The sequence below is a fragment of the Penicillium bovifimosum genome, assembly GCF_028826915.1.
Source record: "Penicillium bovifimosum strain IBT 22155 chromosome Unknown utg000003l_segment0_segment0, whole genome shotgun sequence".
NCBI lineage: Eukaryota > Fungi > Ascomycota > Eurotiomycetes > Eurotiales > Aspergillaceae > Penicillium > Penicillium bovifimosum.
Window position 1 is genome coordinate 1,738,822 of NW_026622712.1, and position 25,111 is coordinate 1,763,932.

The following is a 25,111-nucleotide window of genomic DNA, read 5'->3' on the forward strand; positions in this document are numbered from 1 at the left end:
GTCTGACAGCTAAATATAACCTCGACCTCGACTTGCTCATGGACAGATCGCTTGCTTTTGCGGATGAACGCATACGCAATCCGGAGTCTACCCCCATCAGCATCGATTTCATTGATTGATCTATGTCACCTGCAAAACGCCCTAAGTCTTATTATCCCTTAAGAGTCACACATGGTCCAGGGTGGGAATCGTATGCTCGGCCCCTCACCAGACATGCTGTGGCACGTCTACTTTCCGTCAGAGAATTTGTTCCGCCCTGAGCTCGTCATCATATCTATCTATAGCATTTTCCAAATCATTATACCAATCTGGCCGATCTAGCATACCGTCGTGTGCCCTAGTATACTCCTAATATTCCGGGTACTAGCCGCTAAATCATCTGAGCAAGGAATGCGAGCGTAGTTTCATGGGTTTTGAGATTTATGTACATAGTTCCATAGATCAAAACATAGCTTGCAAACAAATAGACCTCGGCAATTGAAACATATAATAAAAACTACACTAGCAAGGTTCGAAGATTTGCTTAGAAAAACAACATTTTCACAGCGTAAGTTCAATAGAAGACGCCTCTTCATAGCTCTGATACTGCGACTTCCCATCAACCAAGTTCACCACCTGCTGATCCGCGATGTAGGTTTCCACCCATCCAAGTTGGGCGACGACACCCTCCTTGCTGATATAAGGCGCTTCGATTGCCTGCAGAGCAATGAAATCTGGGTCGGTGGACACAGTCACCAAGTCCGCGATGCCGCGGAAGTAAAACTCCACGGTCGCGTCGTGGGTGTCGACTGTCCAGCCGTTTTGCAGACGCTCGCACGCGGTGCTCAATACATTCCGCACTGGCGTTGGGGAGAAGTGCTTTTTGCATGTTAGGTTTGACTGCCATTTGGGGGTGGGGGATTATGTTGTAATAGAATGGTGACTTACGTAGCTATAGCCCTGTAACTTATGGCGTTGATGAATCGCCACTGCTTTAGGGATATACACCTCTGTGATGAAGTGGTGGCATTCTTCCTCGGAGGCAGCTGGGTTCCGATGGTGGGCGAGGGTCAGCTTTAGAAGGCGTTGCGGGGCCATGTTGGAATAGACAAGGATGTTCTGGGGGCTTCAAATGGTTTCGTGGCTTTGAAATGATAGGCTCGGGAGGCAAGTCACTCATGTTCTCTTTATTTTATATCCCTCTCAGGTTTAATTTACATCTTATCCAGCTGGTCATACAAGAGGGAGGGCCTTGTAGGCAGAAAGACCTCGCCGGTTCCTGCAGCGCCCGCCGAGTTGTGCCCAGTGCTCAGTGTTAGTTCGCCGATTCGGTGAAGTCAAAAAAATGATTACAGACAGCGCCGATAAAATGCAAAATCTCGCAGTCCTCTCTTCTGTCTAACATAATTCATCGTTCATAACTAGAAAAGTGCCGAGCGCCCCTCCGTTGCTCGCCTAAAATTCGACACGCGCAAATCAACCATGGCAGTATAAACGTCGTGACTGTCTTGGGGATGACGTTGTCTTCTATATATCTATATAGACATTTCCGATTGTATTCGCCATCACCAGCGTTATTCACGCGATTGTCGACCTTTATGGCAACAGCTTTGCAATTGTGCTGCAGCCTGCATTAAGCGGCTTTCGTGTTCCTGGACCGTCTTCATCACCATTTTGATTGCGTTATTCTCGCTGGATGGACTAGACGGTCGACTGGTGTCGATTTCGGCGTTCTCGCTAGATACAAAAGGCGCCGTAAGTTTGTCCACCGAGTCCCCCAGGCTGTCTAGTAGTTGCAAGGCTGACTGGATCACTAACCCAATGTGACTCGCTGGATCATCGACGGAAAACACCCCGATTTGTAGCGAGGGCAGTGGAATGGGCATGCCTTTGGCCAACGCAGCACCGAACTTTTCAGCGGTCTGCGAGAAAGTATTATAATAAGCTTCGATCAGCCGCATGTACGTAGATAAGGCATGCAACAGCGACAGTTGGTCGAGCCTTGTTCCTGGCTGTAGTGATTCCGTATCTGAAGTTCCAGGCGTGCTTTGAGGTGTGGCGATAAGCTGCTGGAACCGCGAGGAAAAGGTAGAGGATGCGGAAAGCGGCATTTGCCAATGCGTATTCTGCACAGCGGGCGACTGAGCTGAGGAATTTCTATTTACTCGCAAAAGCTTGATCAATCGTTGCGTGAGAAGGAAAATGATGTCGATCGTACATTCTGATGACGAAGGGGAATTGGAGCTATCTGGTTCGGTGGTCATCGGGGCTGGGTTATATAGCAGGGGTTTCATCGACGTGAGCCGAATTAAGTCAATGTCGAGCTCCAAAAGATCTTCCATGAATTTTTGTAGAAATTGAGTCTGTGAACCGATCTTGCGATGGGAAGTGGGTCCCAACGATCGCTCCGATTTCTGAGACGACAGTGGCGAGATGTCCGGGCCGATTTTGTTTCCAGACTTGGGCACAGTTGGCCCGGGAAACGATTCGAGTAAAGAGAGTTGATGATCAGTGATTTGAGCGTAATGAGCCGTATTGTGGGCAGGAAAACGTGAGAACATGCTAGATCCCGAAGGTGCTCCGGGAAGATTTAGAGGCGGTGTCAAGCTTTCCGGGAAGGAAATGTCCTGGTCGACGCCCATGCATAGGTTCGACGGCGTCGGCTCGGGGGTCTCCGTACCGGAAATCGGGGTTCTGTCGACGGTGAATGCTTGACGATTATCTTCTGCATATTCCCTTAGCAGCAGACCCCGGTATTAGTGGTCAGACTCCGTGTGTTCTAGGGGGTCAGGGGTACTCAACCTGTTCAGCAAGTCAATATCTCCCAAATGCGCATTCGGTGAATGAGGCATCTGGGACGCCAGTCCCATGGCCAACGGCCTGTCGCTGGTCCATTTGGATATGTGGGAACCGTTACAGCGATCCTGATGGGTGGGCCGACGCCCGCGGTTCGAAGGACTAAACAAGCAATTTGCGCCCGCTCTCACACAGCGGCTACATTCCCCTGACTCGTTGCGGTGACACCGTAGTTTGAGGTCATGACAGCGATCGCAAGCCTGTCGCGATGGTTGTTCGTACATTTCGAGAGCCAAGCTCAAAAAATATTGGGGAGGGGGGTGGATTCGAGTTCAAGGCGGTTAATCCGGGTCGGACCGAAAGCTTGGGCAAAAAAGCGAAGGATTTGGGTACACAAGTACATAAGTACACAAGTACACAAGTACACAAGTACATAAGTACACAAGTACACGAGTAAGTAGAAAATCAATACGCAAATCCGAGGGATGTTAATATATATAGCCTCACCAACATAACACTACTAAAAAGAGTAACCTATTTTGACATGGAAAATGATTTATGGGATATTTGCTGGGGGACGCTGCTAACCCTGAGATTTGGGGTACAGGGTCCCTATGGCTCTACGAAACAGGACGCGCTAAGTTATGCAAGTCTCATCCTGAACGGAGATTGTCGACGTAGACCCTGGATATTGATTGCGATTTCGGAAGCGAAGCGAAAGCGAATTACGTATTCCATAAGTGTTGCCTTCTGTTGATGTCACGTGTATAACGTGATTCATATTATGGCACCAATACCGCTGCCCTACCCGTAAGGCGTCTGTAGATATATGCAATAAATTACATGTATGTATTCGATGCTGCAATTCGTGCACCTGATCGATGTATGGAAAACGTGGCACTCGATCTGTATGCAGCATTGTTCCGGCCGCAACTCCATCTGAAATGCGGGGTCCTATCTCGATATCGACTTTAACCGTTCTCAGCTTCTTTCCCGTGATGGTATATATTATTTGTACACGCTGTCATGCACTGAAGCCACTTTCAGAGTTTTAATGATTACTTCGAGATTGGCGGGCCTACCAGAGTTGCCGCAAAACCGCTAGATCTTCTGCCCGAAGCCAGAGAGCTGGATATGAAAGTAAAGTAATACAAGCAGTGGTACCCAGTACCATTGTGTTTTTACTCGTAGTCCCTGCAGCGCCTCCCTCCTGACCTCATCCGCTTGTACAAAGGCTCAGGTGCTCTGACACCATATTATATGATTAAATATATATCCATAGATGGTTCATGATTTAACCTGGTCGGAAAACCACATACTTTAGTAAGCCTTTAAAGGTGTAAATTAGGAGGCCCCGGGGGCACATCACAACGGTCTTGACTGTTAAGGTGACTGACTGTAGAAGCATATATATGTATGTATGTTTTCACACTACCTAATCATTAAAATATTAGAAAGAAAAATGTACTTCCAAAGTTAGTAAGTAAGACCATCATTAATCGGCTCATTTAGAGAATTCTAAATAACCTATTTTAACGCACATGGATCACTATAGAAAGCGTAAATGTAAATGCAATGCAATAGAAAAAGAGGCTTACTACGACCTCGGAGTTTAATGATTTGCTGCTTCCACCTGGGCATTCCCCTTTGCGTTACCGCGCCCGGGAAGGTTCAGTACTAGGTACAATAGCGCTGCAAGGGTAAGGTATTAGAGCGACCAATCCCACCCTATGTACATACTTATTTTGCAAAATGCTATCGCCGTGACTATGCAAACCCATGCTATCTACAGACATTTCTACGTCCATTATCAATTGCTGATCGTGGTTGATTCTTGAAATGCGTCTACTCGAGATTGATGGTTCTGAAATATTGAGCCCAAAAATGTTGTAGATTTCTCGCGGCAATCTCAAATATGCATGGCGCTGCTAGCTGCGTGCGGTCGGGATCCCTTGGTAAATAGACAAACGGCAGACTAGGGGGTCAATTGATCATCGATATACTATTTCCAGGCCCAGTAGTGTTGTCGAATAAACACTTGGTTGCAGGCTATCAGCGGATGAACTGCTACAAATTCCTTGGAACCCTTTATATTAACAAGCATTAAGAATGAAGCACATCTCAATATCTACACATGTATCCATGGATTGACCCCACAATCTGTAATCAGATCTAGCTTACCAAATATTCGGCGACCTAGGACCAATCACAGGCCAGACCGCTCAATGGGGAAGTTGACATACAATGACCGAACCCATTCGGCATCGGCGATGTTGACAAAGAGACCTCCTATTCTTTGAAATCAGTTTCTGACCATGGCTATTTCCTGCAATCAAAACTTCGATTTCTGGCCTCCGTACTTCTCAATCAACTTTGACTTTGTGCTCCGTACTCAACGTCAACATGTCCAATGCTTCGGACACTAGTACCCAGTCTGTCGAGAAGAAGCAGGGTAGAGGATGGCGCTTCTGGGCAATTTACTTATCACTATGCGTGTCAGTCCTACTAGCTGCGGTCGAGTCAACGGTCACGTCGACCGCGTTGCCGTTCATCGCGGATGAGTTGCATGCAGGCAAGAACTACGTCTGGTTTGTCAACTCCTTCTTCTTGACGAGGTAAGTCACATACCATCTTTCAACCCGAGTCAATGAAGAAAATAAATTAACAATACATTCAATGGCAAGTGCTTGCTTTCAGCCCCTTTTCGGACAGACTGCGAATTTCTTTGGTCGACGATGGTTGATGATCGGCTCGGTGGCCTTGTTCGTCCTCGGCAGCGGCATCAGCGGCGGCGCGATCAATTCTCCCATGATGATTGCTGGGCGATCAATCCAAGGAATTGGGGGTGGCGGTATCAATGTAATGATCGATATGATCGTTAGCGATATGCTTCCATTGCGCGAGCGAGGAAACTTCATGGGTATGATCTTCGCCGTGTTCGCCGTCGGCACCTCCCTTGGTCCATTTATTGGGGGTGTTATTGTACAGCATAGTTCCTGGAGATGGGTTGTAAGTATCTAAGCCCCGTTTATATCTGAGAGAATGGCAAGGCTAACACGGTTTGATCAAAGTTCTATCTCAACCTTCCTATTGGCGGAACGGCGATCATCTGCCTGTTTTTCTTTCTCCATGTCAACTACCAAAAAGAGCCATGGCAAGAAAAAGTCAAGCGGATCGACTATATTGGCAACGCACTTCTCATGACTTCTATCGTCTCTATTCTCCTCGCTCTCACCTGGGGCGGTACTACCTACGCCTGGTCAAACTGGCGGATCATCGTCTGTTTGGTTCTCGGTCTCATTGGTATGATTCTATTCCACGCGTTTGAGGCCAGTCCATGGTGTCGGGAACCTATGATGCCACCACACATATTTCGACACCGTACTTCATTCGTTGCCTTGGTTGTATCCTTTATCCATAATATGCTTACCTTCTGGGTGATCTACTTTGTACCGGTGTACTTCCAGGCTGTGAAGCTTTCTACCTCTACTCGCGCCGGTGTACAATTTCTACCTAGTGTGATTCTCGCTGTGCCGACTGCCATTGTCGCAGGTGGCCTCCTTACTAAATGGGGCCGCTATAAGCCTATCCATATCGTCGCTACGGCTGTGATTCTCCTAGGATTAGGTCTCTTTACTCTCTTCGATGCCGACTCTAGTCCAGCAGAGTGGATCATTTTCCAAATCATCACTGCAATTGGCTTGGGTCTTCTGCTCACAACCACTCTAGCTGCAGTGCAGGCTTCCCTAGAAGAGAAGGATGTTGGACTCGCGACGGCGACATGGGCGTTTATTCGCAGTTACGGTGCTATCTGGGGAATTGCAATTCCAGCTGCTATTTTCAACACCGAGTTCGCGCGCTTGTCGGGCCGTATTTCAGACCCCGCTGTTTCGGCGCAACTTGCGGGTGGAGAAGCTTACTCTCACGTCTCTTCAACTTTTATTAAGTCACTTGCTCCTCAAGTTCAACGGGAGGTAGTCAGTGTGTACACTGATACCCTGAAGCTGGTTTGGTATGTCTCGCTAGCTTTTGCTGCTCTGGGATTCATCATTACCTTCTTTGAGAAGGAGATGACACTACGGACCGAATTGGAGACGGAGTATGGAATCAAGGATGAGAAGGAAGGCAAGGAAAAGGAAACCGCCGCTGAGGTATAGACAAGGGTGTTTGAAGATTGAAGATGAAGGGTTGGATAAATTAGAGAGTGAAGTTTTCGGTACTGGTTCTATATAATCGCAGATCTTGTTTTGAAAGTTCAAATCCCGAGTACAAAGGACACATAATTAAGGAACGGGAAATTTGACTTTATCTGTTTTTTTATCATGTGAAAGTCGTTTCTAGCGAAGACTAAAACCAATGAAGCCCCGGGGCCCTCAAATCCTTGTCGTGAGCTTGGCCTACACCCCCTGTTTATGAGTCTTTACCCACTGCCCTGTTTACCACCAAAAAGTGCCGATTTCAGGCCTATTTTCCTCTACGAATTCAAATAGTAATAAATTTTTTGTATCAGATTAACAAAATATTTGCTTCCGGATCACTTAATATAAATAGCTGTTGAGTGGGAACTATTTAAATTCCAGTTTCTAAATTGAACCTCAATGATATATAGTAGCCCCATAGTTAACTTTTGACAAAAATCAATTCCAAAACTTTAAAAATTAGCAGCTCGATACAAAAAGTACTTGCAGATATAATTTATATATATCTTGCTTTTAGAATTGGCAAATAATTAACATGAAAATAATTTGAAAATAAGTTACTAATAAATATATAGAGGAAAAAGGGCCTGAAATAGGCACTTTTTGGTGGTAAGTAATTCGCCGGCTGTTTTCTTTTTCTACAAAGTCAAAGCGGTCCTCAAATCTTTAAGGGAAAGCGAAATTTGTCTTGTATTGTGAATTTCTGCGAGTAAATATTTTCCCGTGACATTATACAACTATATGCTCCGGTGAATCCCAAATTGCCGATCCAGAAACGCAAAGATCCGATGCTGCGCCAAGCTAAAAGCGCCAACCTTTGCCTGGAGTCCCCCCTCGGCTATCTCCTTGCCAACCCAGAGATGTTTTTGACTCTCGGAAAGATGCTTCAATCGGCTAAAAATCTTGTTTGCACTAGGATCCTCTGTCGCGTAGATAGATGCTGCAGCGCCGGTAATCATGACAGGACACTTGACCTGGTGAAGATACTCACCACCATCGGCGGTTTGTAGCGTAAAGTCCTGCATTCGTCGCATAGCATCTGCTGGAGTTTTCATTCCCATGGCCCACTGTACTTGGTTCAACTCCCATTTAAGCTGAAAGTTGAACCTGGAAAGCAGGCCCAAGGTACCATTGAAGACCCCATCGCTCAGCCAGCCTGACGTCCAGGAATTAATGAAAGGAGCTGGCATGCGGGTAATAGCCACTTCCCACATGGAATAGAACGGGTCCACGGCAATGCAGGCGGAGATTCGTGGGTCGGCTGCGCCTCTCAGCGCATAGTAGCCTCCCAAGGTAGCGCCGTGGAGAGCAACTCGGGTTAGGTCGAGCCCGAGATCAGGATGTTGTGTGGCAAAGGTGTAAAGGAAGTCGAGAACTGGTCCTGTGACGGTTTCCCAGTCAGGTCGCATATATGAATGTGCTTCTCGGCGTAGAACAATGCCTTGGCCGGGTCCTTCAAATATGAGTACCGCGTACCCGAGATCCGGGCCAGATGCTCCGCCAACGAGATAGAGCTCTTCGGCAGTCGAGTCTAAGCCAGCGGTCGTTATGACGATAGGGGCTTTCCCACCCGGTAGACGCTTAGAGGCCGAAGGCAGGTATAGATAACCAGGCAGACGAATGCTCTCGTACGGGATCTCAATCTCGTATACGGGTCCCTTCCGTTGACGTATGCCTTGTTTGAAATTGTGAACCGAGCGCTCCGCAGTATCAAGAATGCGCTTGTCAGGTCGAGAGTTCAGCATAAATTGCGCGGCGCGAAAGTAGTTGGAGGCACGCATCAGAGCTTTATGGCGGGCGACTCGGTTCCCTTGCTGCTCTGCCTCGTGGGCAAGTCTTTCTGCTCGCAACCCTGCCTTCGACCACGCATTATACCAGCTTTCTGGATTTTGTTCTCGAATGTCCGGCAGGGCCTCGAGTGCTTCACCAATTTCACATCCACCAAAGCTTGTGGATCCGAGCAAGCGGATGAGTTCGAAGTTGAAGAAGGCGTCTTTGAAGAATTGATACATTCTGGCGAACAACTCGAAACCGGAATGACAACACTGAGAATGCAGTCAGCGCGCGAGATGTTAAACATATTCCCTCCAGGGCTATATCATTTGATTATATAAGATTCTCATGGTTTTGCACTCGTGTCGACTAATGGATGGGGGCCATTGGCGATTCGGCATCCATCCTCGCTGAATCAATTCGGGTGCATTCATAACATCGCCGAAACTTTTTCTTTTCGAGTGACAGAAAGTGCAAAAGAAAATTCCAGATTAAGATCGGATCGTATGATAATGGCCAGGGACTTCTTAAATAAAACTACGCGCAAGTGTCAGCAGCCCAGTATCCGCAGAACACCCATACTCACTACGCCATGACAATCGAAACCCACAACCTCGGCCTCAATCTCCTGAGATTGGCCCCTTTGGTCCTTTCCACTGCCTCTTTGATGTGCGGCGTCGACCAAGCGAACGCACTCCGGCCTTTCTCGAAGCCTCCTCTCGCCAAAACCGGTGGATCTGTTCTCCCACACTGGTTCTCGGGGTTCTTTGACACCACCATCTACGCCGTGGGTCTCTCGTACCCGCTTGCCTTTGCCACATTTTGCCTCGAGAGGTATCAATGTATTCGATCAGGAGATATCCAACTCCTAGTGACTCTCTCAACGTGCTCTTGTGAACGACATACTCGGACGGGATTGGGTACCCAAGGAACTTTAAAACGTAGCGACGGAAGGATTCGAATAAACGAGAGACGAAAGGCAGATTGTTGAGAGAGGTAAACTAATTCTTAGAAATCAAAGCTGAAGATCTCTCGCGAACCCCAGTTTAGGGTGCAGGATACAGCCTGGAAATTCCACGTCGACACCCAGCCAATGAAGCCTACAGGACCAAACGGAGAGAACTACTGGCTGCCAGTTGTTGACGATGCTACTCGATTGATCGAGGGGATCATGCTAAAGAACAAGAGCGATGCCTCCCATAAGCTCACTGCATTTTGTGAGAGGATCAAGCTGCTTACTGGCAGATACCCTGGCATCTGGAGAATGGACGGCGGCTCAGAATTCAAAGAGTTTATTAAATGGGGTGAGAAGCGAGGAATGACTTTTGAGATCACACCTCCATACACCGCAGAGCCTAACGGCACAGTGGAGCGTTTCGGTGGACACATTAACGACATACAACGTACGATGATTATCGATGCTGACTTGCCGGAAGAGATATGGCCATACGCGACAAACACTGTCACGTCTTAGTGACATAGGTTTACAACTCAGATGAGAAGAGTCCACAGGGCGGATCTCAGGGAAGTGTTCGGATACAGATCACGTAGCATGATTACATCTCCCTCATCTTTTACTTGTCTTCATCCTTCTGTTTCTCTTCCACCTTTGATAATCTAGTTTAAATGCTATACTCTTCTTGTTTGAAACGTTATCGGCATCATCATAACAAACAAAGCTATCTACATCTACAACAGACTGGTTAATCCAAAGACTAAGATCTCCCCGCTCACACACTGGCGCCGGGAGCTTGAAATTCCGAACCCAGAGCCATCTTTGAAGCATCTCAGGCCATGGGGATCGACTGCATACGTGCATATCCCAAAAGCTAAGCGAGTACAGGCTAGGAAAGCAGCCCCTAGAGCCTGGAAAGGAATGCTTGTTGGCTATGAGGGGGATGGCGGTCATGTTTTTAAAGTGTGGGATCCTACCACTAGAAAGATAGTGGTGTCCCGAGATGTGGGCTTCCCACAACCTGGTGACGAAGACGGCATGGGACCAATGCCGGTGCAGCCTACACCCGGTCCTAAGGATCCAGATGATGACAACGACGACACCGTTGGATTCATGCCTGTCTCGCTTAACCACAATGACTCGAAGCCTGACAACAAGCAGCAGCAAATTGTACGCGCGCAACCTGTACAGACGCCTGCTCAGCAGCGAACTGTCCAAACTCCTGTTACGCCGTCTACAGTTCACCTTCCCACGATTCATGGAAGCGTCTCTACATTGCCAGAGACACCGCGTGAGAAAGCACCGCAGCAAAAGGCTATCGTCGCACCCCCGGTGCGACAGCGCAGGCTTTTTCAAACCCAACTACCCATTGCACAAGAAGAACCTCTCATGACTGGAGCAAGGCTAGATATCGCCAAAACCCCCAGAAGAGACCATTCAGCAGGATGCTTCACAGCAAGCTACTCCCATTCAGCAGAGACGGACTGATTTCGAAGAAAGACTTCGCGAAATTACAGCTCAGGTTTCTCAGCTGTCCGAGAGCATGAAGGAAGTTCATGAAGAAGCTGACAACATTGAGAGAACTGCGATCACAGAGCAGAGCTCAGAGACAGCTAGGTCGGATGAAACTACACCTTCCCCGGAGCGTCAGAGAGCGGATTACCAATACCCTTTCTCCTCCCCAATTCAGCAAGCCAGTGTATCGCCGCGTCGTGAGATCATACAGGCAGTAGAGTCAGCAGCAAAGGGTGCAGCTTCAAGCAACGAAAACACGCCTGTCACAGCGAGATCAGAGATGTCACCAAGTCGTGAGATCATCTCTATCCAGTCCTCGCCGGACCCTGCTAGCCCGATTCCCCCACCCCCCCGCCGGTCAAGACGAGACAACATTGGAATTCCTCCTGACCGTTACCATGATCCAAAGCAGAAACACCTCGCCGTCGAGTATGAGAAACGGGACCGTGATATTCAACGAGCTGCTAAGAGAGCACAAGCGAAGGAATCAGGCGGTAACAACATGACGGAGGGTGGAGGACAGGGGTCTGCGGGACCTAGCGGAAATGCAATGGCAATCGCAGAAGACAAGGTTGACATTGACGAACCATTTCTTCATGATGGCAAACCACTCCATGCGAAGGACGTCGATCTACCATCCACATACAAGCAGGCACAGAAGAGCCCTTTTTGGCCCCAGTGGGAAGATGCCATGCAGAAACAGCTTGATGATCTCGCAGCAAAAGGCACATGGAGCCTGATTCTCAAACCACCAAAGGCTAAAATCCTACCAGGCCAATGGAGATTCACAGTCAAAACCAACACCAAAGATGAAGTCTACGGATTTAAAGCACGATGGGTCGTGTGTGGCAATTTCCAGGACAAAAACGACGGAGAAACATACGCTCCTGTCGTCGCTGAATGCATGATCAAAATCGTATTCACACTGATCGCGGTCTACGGTCTGAAATGGGGACAGGTTGATTTCACAGCTGCATATCTTAATGCATCTCGCAAGGATGCTGAGACAGTCTACATGAGACAGCCCACGGGATTCGAACACACCGATGCTTCGGGTGATAAGAATCAATGGGTGTGCACACTGAATCAGGCCCTGTTCGGACTGAGAGACTCGGCCTACTTGTGGAACGAGGAAATGGATGGCAAGCTTCGTCAGATTGGTTTCCATCCACTAGATGATGATCCCTGTGTCTACCTGAAAGGCAAAGGCATGAGCCTAACTATCATGATGATCCACGTCGATGATTTCATTATCGCAGCTCCATCCGACAGTGACGTTCAACACGTCGTTGATGAGCTCAGGAAGTATTATGACATGAAGGATCTCGGTGAACCGAAGCAGTATCTGAACTGCGCTCTTGACAGAGACTACGAGAACAGGACTATCACCATGACGCAGACAGCGTATGTGCAGAAGGTGCTTCGTACTGCTAATGTGTCTGGCTGGAAAGATACACCGCTACCTGCTGCCTGGCGTGAGACACAGGCTGATGCCACAAGTGTACTGGACGACGATGCTTTTGATCAGTATCAGTCTATCGTTGGGATGTTGAACTGGCTGGCTGTCAAGACCAGACCAGACATCCGCTTTGCTGTGACACGATTACAGCATAGGCTTGCAAAGCCTACATTCTCTGATTACGAAACAATGCTGCATGTGGTGAAGTATCTATGCCGTCGTCCAGACATCGGAACTGTACTGGGACGCACCGACGAGCTACGATTTTATGCGCACACAGATGCTTCGCACGCAGACTGGGAAGACAGCAAATCCACCGAGGGATGCATCTGGTATCTCGCTGGATCACCAGTGATGTGGTCGACGAGAAAACAGACGATCACTGCCAATTCGACAACGGTCGCCGAGTGGTGCGCACTGGATCAACCCTGCCGAGATGCAATGTGGTTTAAACAAAGTCACAAGGTCATTCATGCTCCCTGAACACCGCCCGATAGAGATCCACTCGGATAATATCAATTCTCAACTGCTACTTTCGAAGAAGGGAGGCAGATCGGCAAACAGATGGCTTACACTGAGGTGGTTTTTCGTCAAAGATGCGGTCGCACAGGGCCATGTCGAAATCCACCATGTTGATACCAAGAAGAATGCCGCAGACGGATTTACCAAGGCTCTCGCAAAAGACCAGTTCGAGGTATTTGCTAAGCTCATTGGCATGATCTAAACCTACGAAGAAAAATGGAGTTTGACCATGTATGACAGAATCATCTTTTGACATTAAGGCTGTGGAGTGAGTTAGGTTCTGTGAGGGGGATGTTGGATGCCTGGGGCAGGCAAACACGTTTGCTCCAGGCATCACATGAGACAGAACCCATCATCAGATAGATCATGGAAATACGATCTGAATACATTGTTTCTCCATTCTGATCCACACTGTATTACATCGTATTTCCATGAGGTTTTGGCCTACTATGAGGGTGCGTTGAAGCACTTTCAACAACTGAACTGCCGTATGGTTGCGAAGGCATTCATCAAATTTATCGAGCCTCGGAAGTGGGTCCAACACCCTTACAACGGTGGCAAACCACCAGGATCCGTCCCCGGTACTAGTGGTGACCCAGAAAAGACCAAGCCCGAGTGGTGGCCTCTCGGTGTTATGCACAAGGAGCCTGACCACTTGAGAAAAGAGTGTATGATCTCCCTGCGTCCTTGATTGTTGACCTACCTACTTACTTTATTTCCAACAGACCGCATTGGGCTCTTGCTTCACATTATCCGCAAACTCGGTCCTTACGGCATTACTGCCGATAAGCTTAAGGGTGTTGCTGGCGACACTAAGTCGAGCTTGAAGCACCCATCCGATGTCGAGATCATCTACGAGATCCTCCGGGTTCGTAAGATGGAGGAGCGTTTCGAACGAGGTGAAGTCGACGCCAACATAGTCGTCTACATCACGAGCCGCGGCCCTAGCCCTGAGGGTGATAAAGAAGACGACTCCGCCACCTCAGTGGCCACTGAGGGGCCCGAGCACATCAATGTAGGATTAATGAATCCCATCCCATCATTCAAGCGAGCATTTACCTCCTTGAACACACCTACTGACAGTATCCCATTAGCCTGCTCCCTCCCAGGAAGGCTCTCTAAGGCGGAGCCTCTCAACTTCCAGAATCCTGCCCATGACCCCTCCTATGCCAAGCCTCAGCAATACTCCAACTCATCGTCGGAGTCCATGTTCAGCACTCCCATGACAGCGGGGATAATCTGCGCGCACAACGCCTCAGGCTTAGCCTTCGACTACACCGCTCAAATCTACCCAAACTCCACTCCAGGAGTAGCCGGTCACTACGACAGCTGGAGTTAGTCCCTACTCCCCAGTTAGCCCCTACTCCCCAGTATGTCCCTACTGCCCGGTTAGTCCTTACTGCCCAGTAAGTCCCTACTGGCCGGTTGGTCCCTACTCCCCAGTTAGCCCCTACTCCCCAGTATGTCCCTACTGTCCGGTTAGTCCTTACTGCCCAGTAAGTCCCTACTGGCCGGTTGGTCCCTACTGCCCAGTTAGCCCCTACTCCCCAGTATGTCCCTACTGTCCGGTTAGTCCTTACTGCCCAGTAAGTCCCTACTGGCCGGTTGGTCCCTACTGCCCAGTTGGCCCCTACTGCCCGGTTAGTCCTTACTGCCCAGTAAGTCCCTACTGGCCGGTTGGTCCCTACTCCCCAGTTAGCCCCTACTGCCCAGTAAGCCCCTACTCCCCGGTAAGTCCCTAACCCCGGTAAGTCCCTACGCCCCGGTTAGTCCTTACTCCCAGGTTGGTCCCTTCTCCCCAGTTGTTAATGGATACCAACCTCGTTTCTTGCAATAGTCGTCGGTATCAACTATCCAATATCACTCGGTCAGGTATTACATCACTTCTACTAATATGATAGATGGGTGTTTTGCAACATATCATACTATTGTAAAAGCTACTCAAAATTCATCGCTCTTCAATATCTCCTGACCTAGTTCGACTCCCGGTAAGAATAAGTCTGGCAGCCACTGGACCCGTTTATGTCGTATCGCACATGAGGAAATCGGTGATAGTATCAACAGGGAAGCGATCATCAGTCGAAGGAGACCAGGGCATACTCTCATCTTGCTGTTCCTCAGGGACTTCAGTGCTATGGTCACCTGCGGAAAAACCCAGAAATGTCTGTGCGAGAAACTTTTTCAAGTCCTGTAGCACCTCTTCGCGAGCAGAAAGAGCCCCCTGAAGATAATCGTTCAGCTCTCGCTGATACCGGTTTTCTTCAAGAAGTCGTTCGATCTTTTGGCTATTCCGGAAATCATGATGGCTCGAGATCTCATTCAAAGAATGAAGCATTTCATCAATCGCTGGATACAACTCAATGAGACGAGCTTCAAGCTGGTTCGCTTTATTCTTTTGAAGGTTGAGGTTGTTGGACATGATCTGACAAGATTCCACCGCGAATCGCAAAGACGCCTCTTGCTGCGATCGTATATACTCCAAGGCGGTGACTTTCCTCTCGATCTGAAGGCAATAATCCCTCAGTTTTAGATATGTCGAAGAATCCACATCGATTTTAGACTCAAGGTGTCCGTGGTAGCGTCTGGATTCTTGCTCCTGGCGTAATAACTTGTTGATTAGAGAAAAACCGAATTCCTCATGATTGACCGTGGGGACATGTCCCTAGGAAACGGAAACAAGTCAATACTTCTCTGGTATATTATGTTTTACGCTTTCTTCAACCTCGTACGTACCTCAGCAGGGCTGTCCATGGATGGAGTTGCGCCACGTTCTGACATTTCTCTAACGAATAGAAAGGTGACTGGAACTCGCTTTGTCAATGTGGGAGTACCTAATACCAGAGCATATAAAGGTTCAATGGCTTAAACACAAGGATCCGGGAACATGGGTTGCAGCGAAACGAATAAAAGACCCCGCTTTGGCCAGGTATTACGGTAAATGTATGATCGTCTTTGAATTCTCGCGTTCGCCATTGTGCTTGCATTACCCTACCTGCGGCACTGGTTTTGGTAATCCTGTCCAAGTGCGAAACAAGGCACGGCAGCTACCTACTTCCTAACCGCATCTTTGACTTACTAACATAGTACGTATTTTTAGTAGTAGGAGTAGGTACTAGGAAGTAGGGACCGACATGGGATGGGGGGGTGCAAAATGCGCCACACATCTAAGTGTCACAGATACATTTAGAAATATCACGGCCTCCCTTTCGAACAGATTTTCATGCCCCCTTTCCAACCTACACCAAGAAAAAAAGAAAAAAAGAAAATGGACACAAGCGAGAATAGTCTTGGTCACCGAACGAATACCCTCGCGCTTCAAAGACTGCGGTGTTATCAGGGATGCGCAATCATCAAGATACAGCATCTCGTATTTGAATCAAATAGTCTCTCAGGAACCCGAGAGATCGCTGATAAAAATGTGGAGAAACTTCTTAGAATGTTTGAAATCGAAGGCTGCGGCAATCTGGAACCTGAGCACAGAGTTTCTGCGACCATTGAACAGGAGGTTCTGACAAGAGCACTTGAAAAATCAAACGTCACCCGAGAAGCACTTCTGGATCCTACCATACAGCCATATCTCGTATTAGAAGGAGACGATCTCATGACATGTGTATATGGGAAACATCGTTTGAAAGCTGGCGAGAGATTCGGGGAAGTTACATGGCTGGTTGATATCTATTTAGACAGTATGATATCTCAGCAGATGCTGCATTCTTTGAAGGCTAATTGGTATTAGATATCTCGGCTGATGCGCTCGTCCAATTGCGCGAGGAATCGAAGGAAAGTATAAGCTTCACTGTCGGCGAAATATACCGATCCCTCAGGTCATACCAAATTGCACAAAATGCTGCCCTTGAGCAGAAATGGTGGGCTAGACTTGGTTCCGAAGACCGTCGGAAACAGATACGACGCTTGCAAAATGATGCTAGTCGGCGTGACATTCTGGACAAGTTGTTACCGTACGTTGGGCTATGGAAACCTTTGAGATCTTCCCAAATAACAAGGATGTTGGGACTTAAATGCCCAGATGTATGTTTAATACCCGCCTGTTTTATTCATAGCTAACCTCCTAGCTCTTGTATCATTACTTGTGCATGATAAAGGAATCATGGGCACAGTTATTTGGTTCTGGGTACGAGTGGCTTGTTGACTCGGATTCCGTGTACCATATTAAAGCAGGTCCGGCACACAAAATCGTGACTGTTCATCTTACCTTAAGTCCTGAAATACTACACGGTTTGTATCAAAGACGAAAAGATGACCTTCTCGACCTTCCTTCTTCTCGCTAGCCTCTATATATGCGCCGCCCTAGGTGGCACTCTCCAAGTCATCGATTATGACGGCCAATGCGTGATATGGTATTATGATAACCATGGCTGTACGGGACACTCGGCACCTTTTGGTCTCCTTGATGGAGATAGCTGTTCAGGTGAGTGTTAATTCGCAAATATACGACTGGCATTAACGAAGCCCTAGATATAAGCCAGGTTACGCATGGTACACGAAAGGACTACTCCAAATTACATGTGGATATTTGCGGCAAAATAGAAGGTCGGCCTGTTGCATGGATTGAGGTAAACCACAACGGAGTTATTCAAATTTCCAATCAAAATGGAGATGAGACAGGATGCATATTGGAGAACGGATTGAAGGTTGGTAGCTCATGTATTGCTCCCAACATACCTTCTTCGGCATCTTCTCCATCAACATCTTCTCCCCCGCATCGCCTTCATCAAAATCATCTTCCTCGGAATCGACTTCTTCGGAAACGACTTCTTCGGAAACGACTTCTTCGACATCTTCTCCATCACCCGCATCAGCATCGTCAAGTCAAATCTCTAGCTGCACAAGGCCCGAACTAGAGAATCATTAGGGACTGTACAATTCAATGAAGCCCTCCGACTATCATTCATGGTATCTCATCTCCCGCTCCTAGATCGAACGATCACTCTCTCTTTCTCTTCTTACTATACTTGCTCAGATAGAATTGCGTTACACGACCCCATGGTGACCAGATAAAGGTCAGATAGCATTTAAATCTCTTTGGGTATGGTTTTTCCTACCGGGTTTTCCATACCACTAGCGTGAATGCGAAAGAGACTTCCTTACGTTTTGCCGCTCTAAGAATATTACTTTGGGGCCTTATGACCTCGTTCGTAAACCCAGCTTATGATCGAATGTGTACGTGCTTGACTTTTTGTAGACCTGGTTGCGAAGACGTATAGGCGCCAGCTACGAAAATTCAACGGTGAGGAAGACGCCATCATCGTGGCCATGTACACGAACCGTCCCTGCTTTCCACGGACCAAAGTCTTCTGCTTCCTACCTCCCATTCTTGACCACAGACCTAGAGCTTGCTATGGAAATTAGATAAGGTGAAGAAAGATAAATCTTAATTGAAGTCTGTGACAAACTAATAGTTATGCTGTCAATCTAGAATCATTGAATTGTGCAAGAAATGTTCAGTAATGACGAATAGTCTGACGCATAGCAACTTCGTTTCTTGCAATAGTCCGTTTCAACGAGACGATATCACCTGGTCAGTGTTCTGCACATAGTTGTCACCAACACGTATGAACTCCATAAAGAGATCATCTATAGAGCTCATATCCGGATCTTCAAAACTGGTTTGCGGAGTGGTGGAAATATAATCCTCTGGGCTTGGCAATATTTTATCACTCATGATCTCGAAAGTAGTTCCCACTGGCTCTGGCTGAAGCTGCCACTTCCTTTTTCGTTTAACACAATTTGAGCGCGGCTCTTCGATTGAATGTGCATCAAAGAAGTGTCGCCGAAGATGTAAGTTGTCAACATATTTCCTTTCTTCGCAACATGGATGAGGGCAGAACACTGCGGCTGAAGAGTCCGCTGAACCTAAGTGTTCGTCAATATGGTTCAAGAGAGTTGATTTTGTGACCCATTGTTGAAATCTCTCGTCGGGATTCTTGCTTTTGTCGCCTAAGCAGAATGGACAGAAACCAGGGGCAACAAGAGTGGAACGGAAGGTCAGGAGACCACATCGGGGCTTGAGCCCATCGAGATGGCATTTGCAATGATTCTTCCAGGATTTTTCGTTATGGAAAATTTCGGCGCAAAGATAGCAAAATTGAACAAAGCTGCGCTGTACGCGTCGATGGGCGCGCTTCTCGTTCCTGTAGCGCTGCTGGTACTGTGCACCATTTAAAGGATTTTCTTCGACACTGTAGGATATGCTTAGCTCTCCCTTGTGGGGGAATGCTGTCCGTTTATCAGCCTTTTGATCCATAATGCCCTTCAGGTACACTCACTCTAGTATAGACTTCTCGCATATTGGACAACGCCCTCCCTCGGGGGCCATGCCGGGATAGTAAACGGTACGTTCGCTTGACGTGCAAATAGTGACCATGTCTTCCAGGCACTGTCGACCAACTTCACTATCTAGAGATGCCTTCTTCAAGAGATTCTCGCTGAGACGGGAGCGCTCTGGTAGATATTTCTTGTAGATGTCAAAAAGAGATGTTGAGTCGCATTCGGAGAAGTCGTTCCCAGACACATACTCAGCGTATGAAGTATCCCACCAGCTTTTGATGAAATCCTTCTTCCAGGCTAGCAATCTTTTTGCTTTCTTGCTATAAAGACGAGCCCGTTCAAATTGGAGGTGGCTATTTTCTTCCAATCTTCCAGCAATCTCCTGGGTTATGTGGGCAATTCTCTGATTTATCTTCACAATTTCATCGTCAGTTTCGAACTGTGCGATCGTAGCTGCATTGAGATGGAGTGGTACGTTCGGATCTCGGTGATGAGACATGCTTTGTTCCATATCACGGCATTCGTAGTCAGGCTCTAAATCATAGAATAAGGCCTGTATATCTAGTGCCTTGAGTGAAGACTGATATTTCAAATAGGTGTCATGATTCTGGTGATCAAGAGCCTGCCCACGAGTAGCCTGAGAAGCCTTGGCTGAAATTCCTTAGTAATTTTGAGGTATGACGGCACAAATGTACTTACGGTCGATCTTGTTTGCAATGCCTCCTCGAATCCCATGTACACGCAACTGGTCTTTGAACCCGTCGCGCTGGGCCAAGCTGGTGAAGTTGTGCCGCAACGACGAGAAAGTCAATGCTTTCGATGATTTAGGTCCTCCAGAATCAACCATTCTGAAGAATGGGAGATTCTTTACGGTTTCGTCCCATTCTAGGGTCCATGACTCTCTTCCCTTAGGTGGCTTTGCGGCAAGAACCTCTGTTACAGTAGCAAGTCCCTTAAAGGCACCATCCGCCACCCCATGAACGATTACCCAGAAGACAAAACTCATTCCAAGAACTGGATGCTCTCTAAACCAATTCTTTGGCCTGATTCTCTATATTAGCCGTCTTCAATAGGATGATTTTAGCTCGTAAACTTAACAAGGTAGTATCGTCGCGATACCGCCAGCCTTTTATGAATTCGGGATCAATTGTCACCCAGCGTATCAAGCATCCCCTTTCCTTGCTCCATTTGAGATGAAATGAAAGGTGCTGATAATAATTAGCCACTCCATATAATCAAAAATAATATAATCATCAAGATACAAACCCTATAATATAAGCATTGATTTGACTTGCGATAGGCACTTGATTCGACGATAGCGCCTGCTCTTGCACCCGAGCCAGCGAATAAAGAGAGAGAACTTCCCGTCTGCACGCGTACTCTCTCATGTACATAATCGTGAGAGTCATCCACAAACAGGTGTCGAAGCAGGTAATCTATGTCCTTTCCGTTGACCAGGAAGCGCTCTCTGGGCTTTGTAGGGAGCTTATGTTTCACTGTTAATTCGGTTCTAATGAACTATTGTTTTCTTTAATTAGCTGCGAGCTCTAAAAAAAGGATAGTGGTGGCCCCTTACGTTAAGAACATCATTCTTGACTTCCCTGGGAAGGGATCGAGAAGTTTCTCGCTCCCACTTTGACGTAAAGCTGGTGAAGTGACCACAAGCCGAAGTTTGAGACGGAATTCTTTTGCATGATTTGATGTAAAACTCTGCGAGAAGTTTCAGAAGCTCGGGAGTCGGAACAGGCAGGTTTGGAAAATCTGGGTCAGTGGACTCATTACGAGAAATCCTCCATCTGCTGATAATTAGGAAATAATATCGGTGAAATATTAGTCAAACATACAGAGCCCAATTGCTAACCGCATAGTCGTATTTCTCTAGCGTGGCAGGCGCTAGCTCAGGGTGGCAGATAGTATTCCCTCTTTTTCCTTCTCGTCTTGATATTCACGTGTGAAGCCACGTGATATTGCACGTGCAAGACGCTCCTGGAGTGCTTTCGGGATATTCTGTTCGGAGAACATATCTTGAGTGGTAAAGAGAATCAACGAAAATCATGGCAGAGTAAGAAACCGGCCTTAGGGCTGGTCTTAAATATTGTTCTTGGAGCGGGCTTAGGATTCGAATGAGTTGGCCCCTATCACCCATACGGTGAGGATTGTCACCCCGTTCTCACCCCGTTCTCACCTCTCTCACCCTAGTCTCAAAACTTCTCACCCATATCACCCGCACTCACCTTGGAGTGCCGCTTGGGTGCTAGAGGCAAATTGAGTATTGACTGTGCAGAATATGTGGCTTAAGTACGGCTGAGCGGACGGGAAGCCCTGTTTTCCACACCCTATGGTCGTATGTACTAGACTATGATCGAATACTAATTATATAGACATGCCGTGGTAGTAAATGCCTCTGAGCTCAACGAAACCCAAACTGGGTTGCCCATGAGGGGCCAGGGATGGAAGTCGCAGCAAATCTTTGGGCTATGTTTATATTAGAGGTCACGGGACCTCGCTTGCTCCTGCACACATTATTATTAGCTAGCCTCTCATGTACGCATCTCTCCCTAGATAGACGCATATGATATTTATTCAAAGCACTCTTACGTTCACACTTTGCTACTATAGCACATCTGTGATCTGTCCACTTTACTGTGTACACAGACCCTAGCTGGTGTTACCAACAGATACTATCCGCATTTCGAATAGTATGGTATCCCCTACAGGTCGTATTTGGCTCCATTCTGAAGACTTTGCACCGTCGGGCTCCCCCGTCGAGTGATAGTGAAGCGTCCGACACATTGAATTCAACGACTGTAGGTTGTAACGGCTTCTGCTTATTATACTTTGACTCACAGATGCAGGATGATTCGGCTATGATTGCAGGCGAGCAAAATACTTTGTCCCATATTGAGATCATCGAAGTTCGTCGATATCACCCTCCAGGGGTTTCGGAGATCATTGGGCGCGGTGGCGAAAGCTTCATCGGTCTTATCGATGATTCGACGGTTTTGAAATATCCTTGCATCCCTGGAAACCTTGAAGGCATTCATATTGAAGCCAAGCTTCTCGAAGTCCTTGGAAGCCACCCCCGAATTATCGCCTCAAGGGGCCTGACTGAACACGGTCTTATTCTGCAGCGCGCATCGAATGGATCTTTGAGTGACTATATTATATCGCAATCCGTTATTCCTTTCGACAGGCGGTTGCTTTGGTGCAAACAAGCTGCCGAAGCAGTTAGTTATATCCACAGGAAACACGTCATTCACTGCGACATAAATTTGAGAAATTTCCTACTTGACAAGAACCTTGATCTACAGCTTGCAGACTTTCAGGGTATGCTAAAGTCACTCAGCAACGAAACTTTACTGGATGGACTTTCTCGGGAGTGCTCAAAGTCATATTTGCCCCGTGATAATGGGGACTTTGCATGCGTGAAGACTGATATATTCGCGCTCGGTTCCGCTATCTACTTCATAATAACAGGACATGAAGTCTTCCCAGAGCTGGACAGTTTAGAAGACGATGAAGAAATCTCTTCTCGATTCCGGAATGGACTATTCCCCACGGAGAGTCACGCTTGTTCCACTATCACGGAAAAATGTTGGACCCAACAATACTTGTCCGCTGATGACATTGTCCATGATCTTTCTCTGATTGGAGCTGTCAGAGGGCCTATTGAATAACACTGTGCAAGTGATTGTGTTTTTGCCAGTATGGCTTGTTTCTAAATTGATTTTCTAGTTACTCCTTCTATCTCTCTCGCTCCTTAGCCCATATCCGCTCCTGGACATTTGGGTGCGTTTTGCCAGTCGATGATTTGTGAGGGGTGAGCGGAGAGGTCGGAGATAGCGGGAATGGTTCAACTCCCAGATAGAGATTTGGATGGCATCAGCATTCTTCTTGAGCTTGACAAGAATACTGACTTTGACGGATGAGTGTATGCCCTCTAGCTAATGTCGATCGTCAAGGAGTAAGTGGCCGCTCGTCTCCGAGTTTCCGACCTCCATGACGATCGTAGGATTGTTATCAGCGGCCGGGCCCCAGCATCCATCTGGCTCAGCAGAAATGTCCCCAAATGTGTAAAGTGGGGCGAGATTAGACCAAGTTGTGGCCCGATCTATTCCGGCAGCCTGAATGGTATGTTCTCCTTCCAAGTAGATGAAAGGTATTCTTGTCACTGCTCTTCGTCGAGATATTTACGACGGTTCGGGCTTGTCACATCCGAGATAAAGGTGACACCAGGATAGCCAGCAAGATCCGCGAACAGCGCATATGCGCTCTGAAAGATGAGGAAAGTCGAGGTTGTGCTGTAGATCCCGTCGAGTTCTATGGTGTACGCAGGTGGGAGGGTCTCCATCCACGTGAGGAACCTTTGGAGCTGTTCCTGCGTCATGTTTTCGGTGATACGAACCGAAAACACTGCACGCAGAGAAGGGGTGATCGTGCTCGGATGAACCCGCGTGACGCCAGTGAAAGGGAAGCAGACGGATACCCCTAACTTCACTTGATGGGTTGGCTTGACAGCGGGGCTGTTCGCTCGAATAGCCGCCATAACTTCCGAAAATATCACGAAGCGATGGCCATCGCGCTTGCACCGAGCAATCTCGCCCCGCAATTTTCCGGTCAAGGTATTGCGCGGTGGTGCAAAGGCCACGGGAGTGCTGTCATCGCTCGCAGAAAGAACTTCGACCGTGCGAGTCGTGGGATTAGATGCCCGCGTTGCGACATGCGAATAAGAGCAATCCAGGACGAAGATGGTGTCTGTGTCTCCGATATCCATGTCTTCCGATATGCCCTGGATATCCCCCGCCACCGCGGAATCAATGATCCTCTGGAAATTGAGGCTTCGGCGGGACCGGCCTTCAACAGCAAAGAGCTGTCCAGTGTTTACCGCCCCATGCCCAGCATAGTGAATCAGGACAATAGATTTTCCAGGCGCTGTTGCTGCACGTCGGAAGACGCGCCGAATCGCATCGTCCAGTGCCCAGCCTGGGGTCACATCCTGTTCCCCTAGAACCACAACCTCGGCTTGGTCGAGGTTGAGCGTGCTCAGGATGGCCTGAAAATTCTCGGTGTCCACGGCCGCATCTGTGTTGTCCCTTTCCCAACGTACACTCAGCGCGAAAGAGTTGCTATACGTTCGGCTGCGGTTATTCACGACGCGAGTGATTGCGTCCTCAAACTCTACGCGAGTAATTGTGTCGGCTGCCATGGTGGCTGTATGGGGTTGTATTGTAAAAGGACTGGATGTTTGAGTCTGTGTCGAGGGGTTGTTAAAAGATCTGTGGTTTGAGTATGTGTAGATGGTTTGCAAGAAGAGCTGGGCGTGGGCGTGTGGGAAGGAAGGTACTGTGACTCATGGGAAGGTTTGATGGAAGGTCTAGAGCAAGCCTTGTGATGGAACATGGAATGAGGGAAGGACTACATGTCATATGACAGGAAGAACTGGCTGTAGTGCTTTTATTTCTTTCTCCTGTTTCTTTTCTCTTTTCTGTTTCCCCAGTCTTGTTACTTTTGAGCACAGGAATTGCAGCTCTGTTTCCTACTGGCCGTAACACAGTAGTGAGAGCCGTAGTAGCACGTAGTAAGTACAGCTACATTGTTCAGGAACGGTACCAGATTGCCAAATTA

General features: G+C 47.8%; 10 protein-coding genes across 10 annotated transcripts; 4 read left to right on the top strand and 6 right to left on the bottom strand.

Moving 5' to 3' along the window:
* Window positions 1-540: 540 nt before the first annotated feature.
* On the bottom strand, window positions 541-1,077 carry N7515_003708 (EthD domain-containing protein; the record flags this gene model as incomplete). Its single annotated transcript, XM_056664452.1, has 2 exons — window positions 541-858; window positions 928-1,077. 2 exons carry the CDS (start codon window positions 1,075-1,077, stop codon window positions 541-543), a joined length of 468 nt encoding a protein of 155 aa, XP_056523509.1.
* Window positions 1,078-1,553: 476 nt separating this feature from the next.
* N7515_003709 (uncharacterized protein) lies at window positions 1,554-2,849 on the bottom strand (the record flags this gene model as incomplete). Its single annotated transcript, XM_056664453.1, has 2 exons — window positions 1,554-2,715; window positions 2,782-2,849. 2 exons carry the CDS (start codon window positions 2,847-2,849, stop codon window positions 1,554-1,556), a joined length of 1,230 nt encoding a protein of 409 aa, XP_056523510.1.
* Window positions 2,850-5,178: 2,329 nt separating this feature from the next.
* Window positions 5,179-6,932, top strand: N7515_003710 (uncharacterized protein; the record flags this gene model as incomplete). Its single annotated transcript, XM_056664454.1, has 3 exons — window positions 5,179-5,390; window positions 5,460-5,784; window positions 5,847-6,932. The coding sequence occupies 3 exons, from the start codon at window positions 5,179-5,181 to the stop codon at window positions 6,930-6,932; spliced, it is 1,623 nt and encodes a 540-aa protein (XP_056523511.1).
* Window positions 6,933-7,711: 779 nt separating this feature from the next.
* On the bottom strand, window positions 7,712-8,986 carry psoB (hydrolase psoB; the record flags this gene model as incomplete). The annotated part of the gene is made up of 1 exon (XM_056664455.1): window positions 7,712-8,986. The coding sequence occupies one exon, from the start codon at window positions 8,984-8,986 to the stop codon at window positions 7,712-7,714; it is 1,275 nt and encodes a 424-aa protein (XP_056523512.1).
* A 353-nt stretch (window positions 8,987-9,339) lies between these two features.
* Window positions 9,340-13,400, top strand: N7515_003712 (uncharacterized protein; the record flags this gene model as incomplete). Its single annotated transcript, XM_056664456.1, has 5 exons — window positions 9,340-9,581; window positions 9,798-10,150; window positions 10,787-11,034; window positions 11,111-13,086; window positions 13,142-13,400. 5 exons carry the CDS (start codon window positions 9,340-9,342, stop codon window positions 13,398-13,400), a joined length of 3,078 nt encoding a protein of 1,025 aa, XP_056523513.1.
* Window positions 13,401-13,688: 288 nt separating this feature from the next.
* N7515_003713 (DUF2841 domain-containing protein) lies at window positions 13,689-14,537 on the top strand (the record flags this gene model as incomplete). Its single annotated transcript, XM_056664457.1, has 2 exons — window positions 13,689-13,866; window positions 13,924-14,537. 2 exons carry the CDS (start codon window positions 13,689-13,691, stop codon window positions 14,535-14,537), a joined length of 792 nt encoding a protein of 263 aa, XP_056523514.1.
* Window positions 14,538-15,218: 681 nt separating this feature from the next.
* Window positions 15,219-15,976, bottom strand: N7515_003714 (uncharacterized protein; the record flags this gene model as incomplete). The annotated part of the gene is made up of 2 exons (XM_056664458.1): window positions 15,219-15,860; window positions 15,932-15,976. 2 exons carry the CDS (start codon window positions 15,974-15,976, stop codon window positions 15,219-15,221), a joined length of 687 nt encoding a protein of 228 aa, XP_056523515.1.
* A 3,505-nt stretch (window positions 15,977-19,481) lies between these two features.
* N7515_003715 (uncharacterized protein) lies at window positions 19,482-21,508 on the bottom strand (the record flags this gene model as incomplete). The annotated part of the gene is made up of 7 exons (XM_056664459.1): window positions 19,482-20,137; window positions 20,186-20,500; window positions 20,641-20,694; window positions 20,821-21,004; window positions 21,063-21,282; window positions 21,331-21,415; window positions 21,436-21,508. 7 exons carry the CDS (start codon window positions 21,506-21,508, stop codon window positions 19,482-19,484), a joined length of 1,587 nt encoding a protein of 528 aa, XP_056523516.1.
* An 827-nt stretch (window positions 21,509-22,335) lies between these two features.
* Window positions 22,336-23,163, top strand: N7515_003716 (uncharacterized protein; the record flags this gene model as incomplete). The annotated part of the gene is made up of 1 exon (XM_056664460.1): window positions 22,336-23,163. One exon carries the CDS (start codon window positions 22,336-22,338, stop codon window positions 23,161-23,163), a length of 828 nt encoding a protein of 275 aa, XP_056523517.1.
* Window positions 23,164-23,654: 491 nt separating this feature from the next.
* N7515_003717 (uncharacterized protein) lies at window positions 23,655-24,692 on the bottom strand (the record flags this gene model as incomplete). Its single annotated transcript, XM_056664461.1, has 1 exon — window positions 23,655-24,692. The coding sequence occupies one exon, from the start codon at window positions 24,690-24,692 to the stop codon at window positions 23,655-23,657; it is 1,038 nt and encodes a 345-aa protein (XP_056523518.1).
* Between the last annotated feature and the right edge of the window lie 419 nt (window positions 24,693-25,111).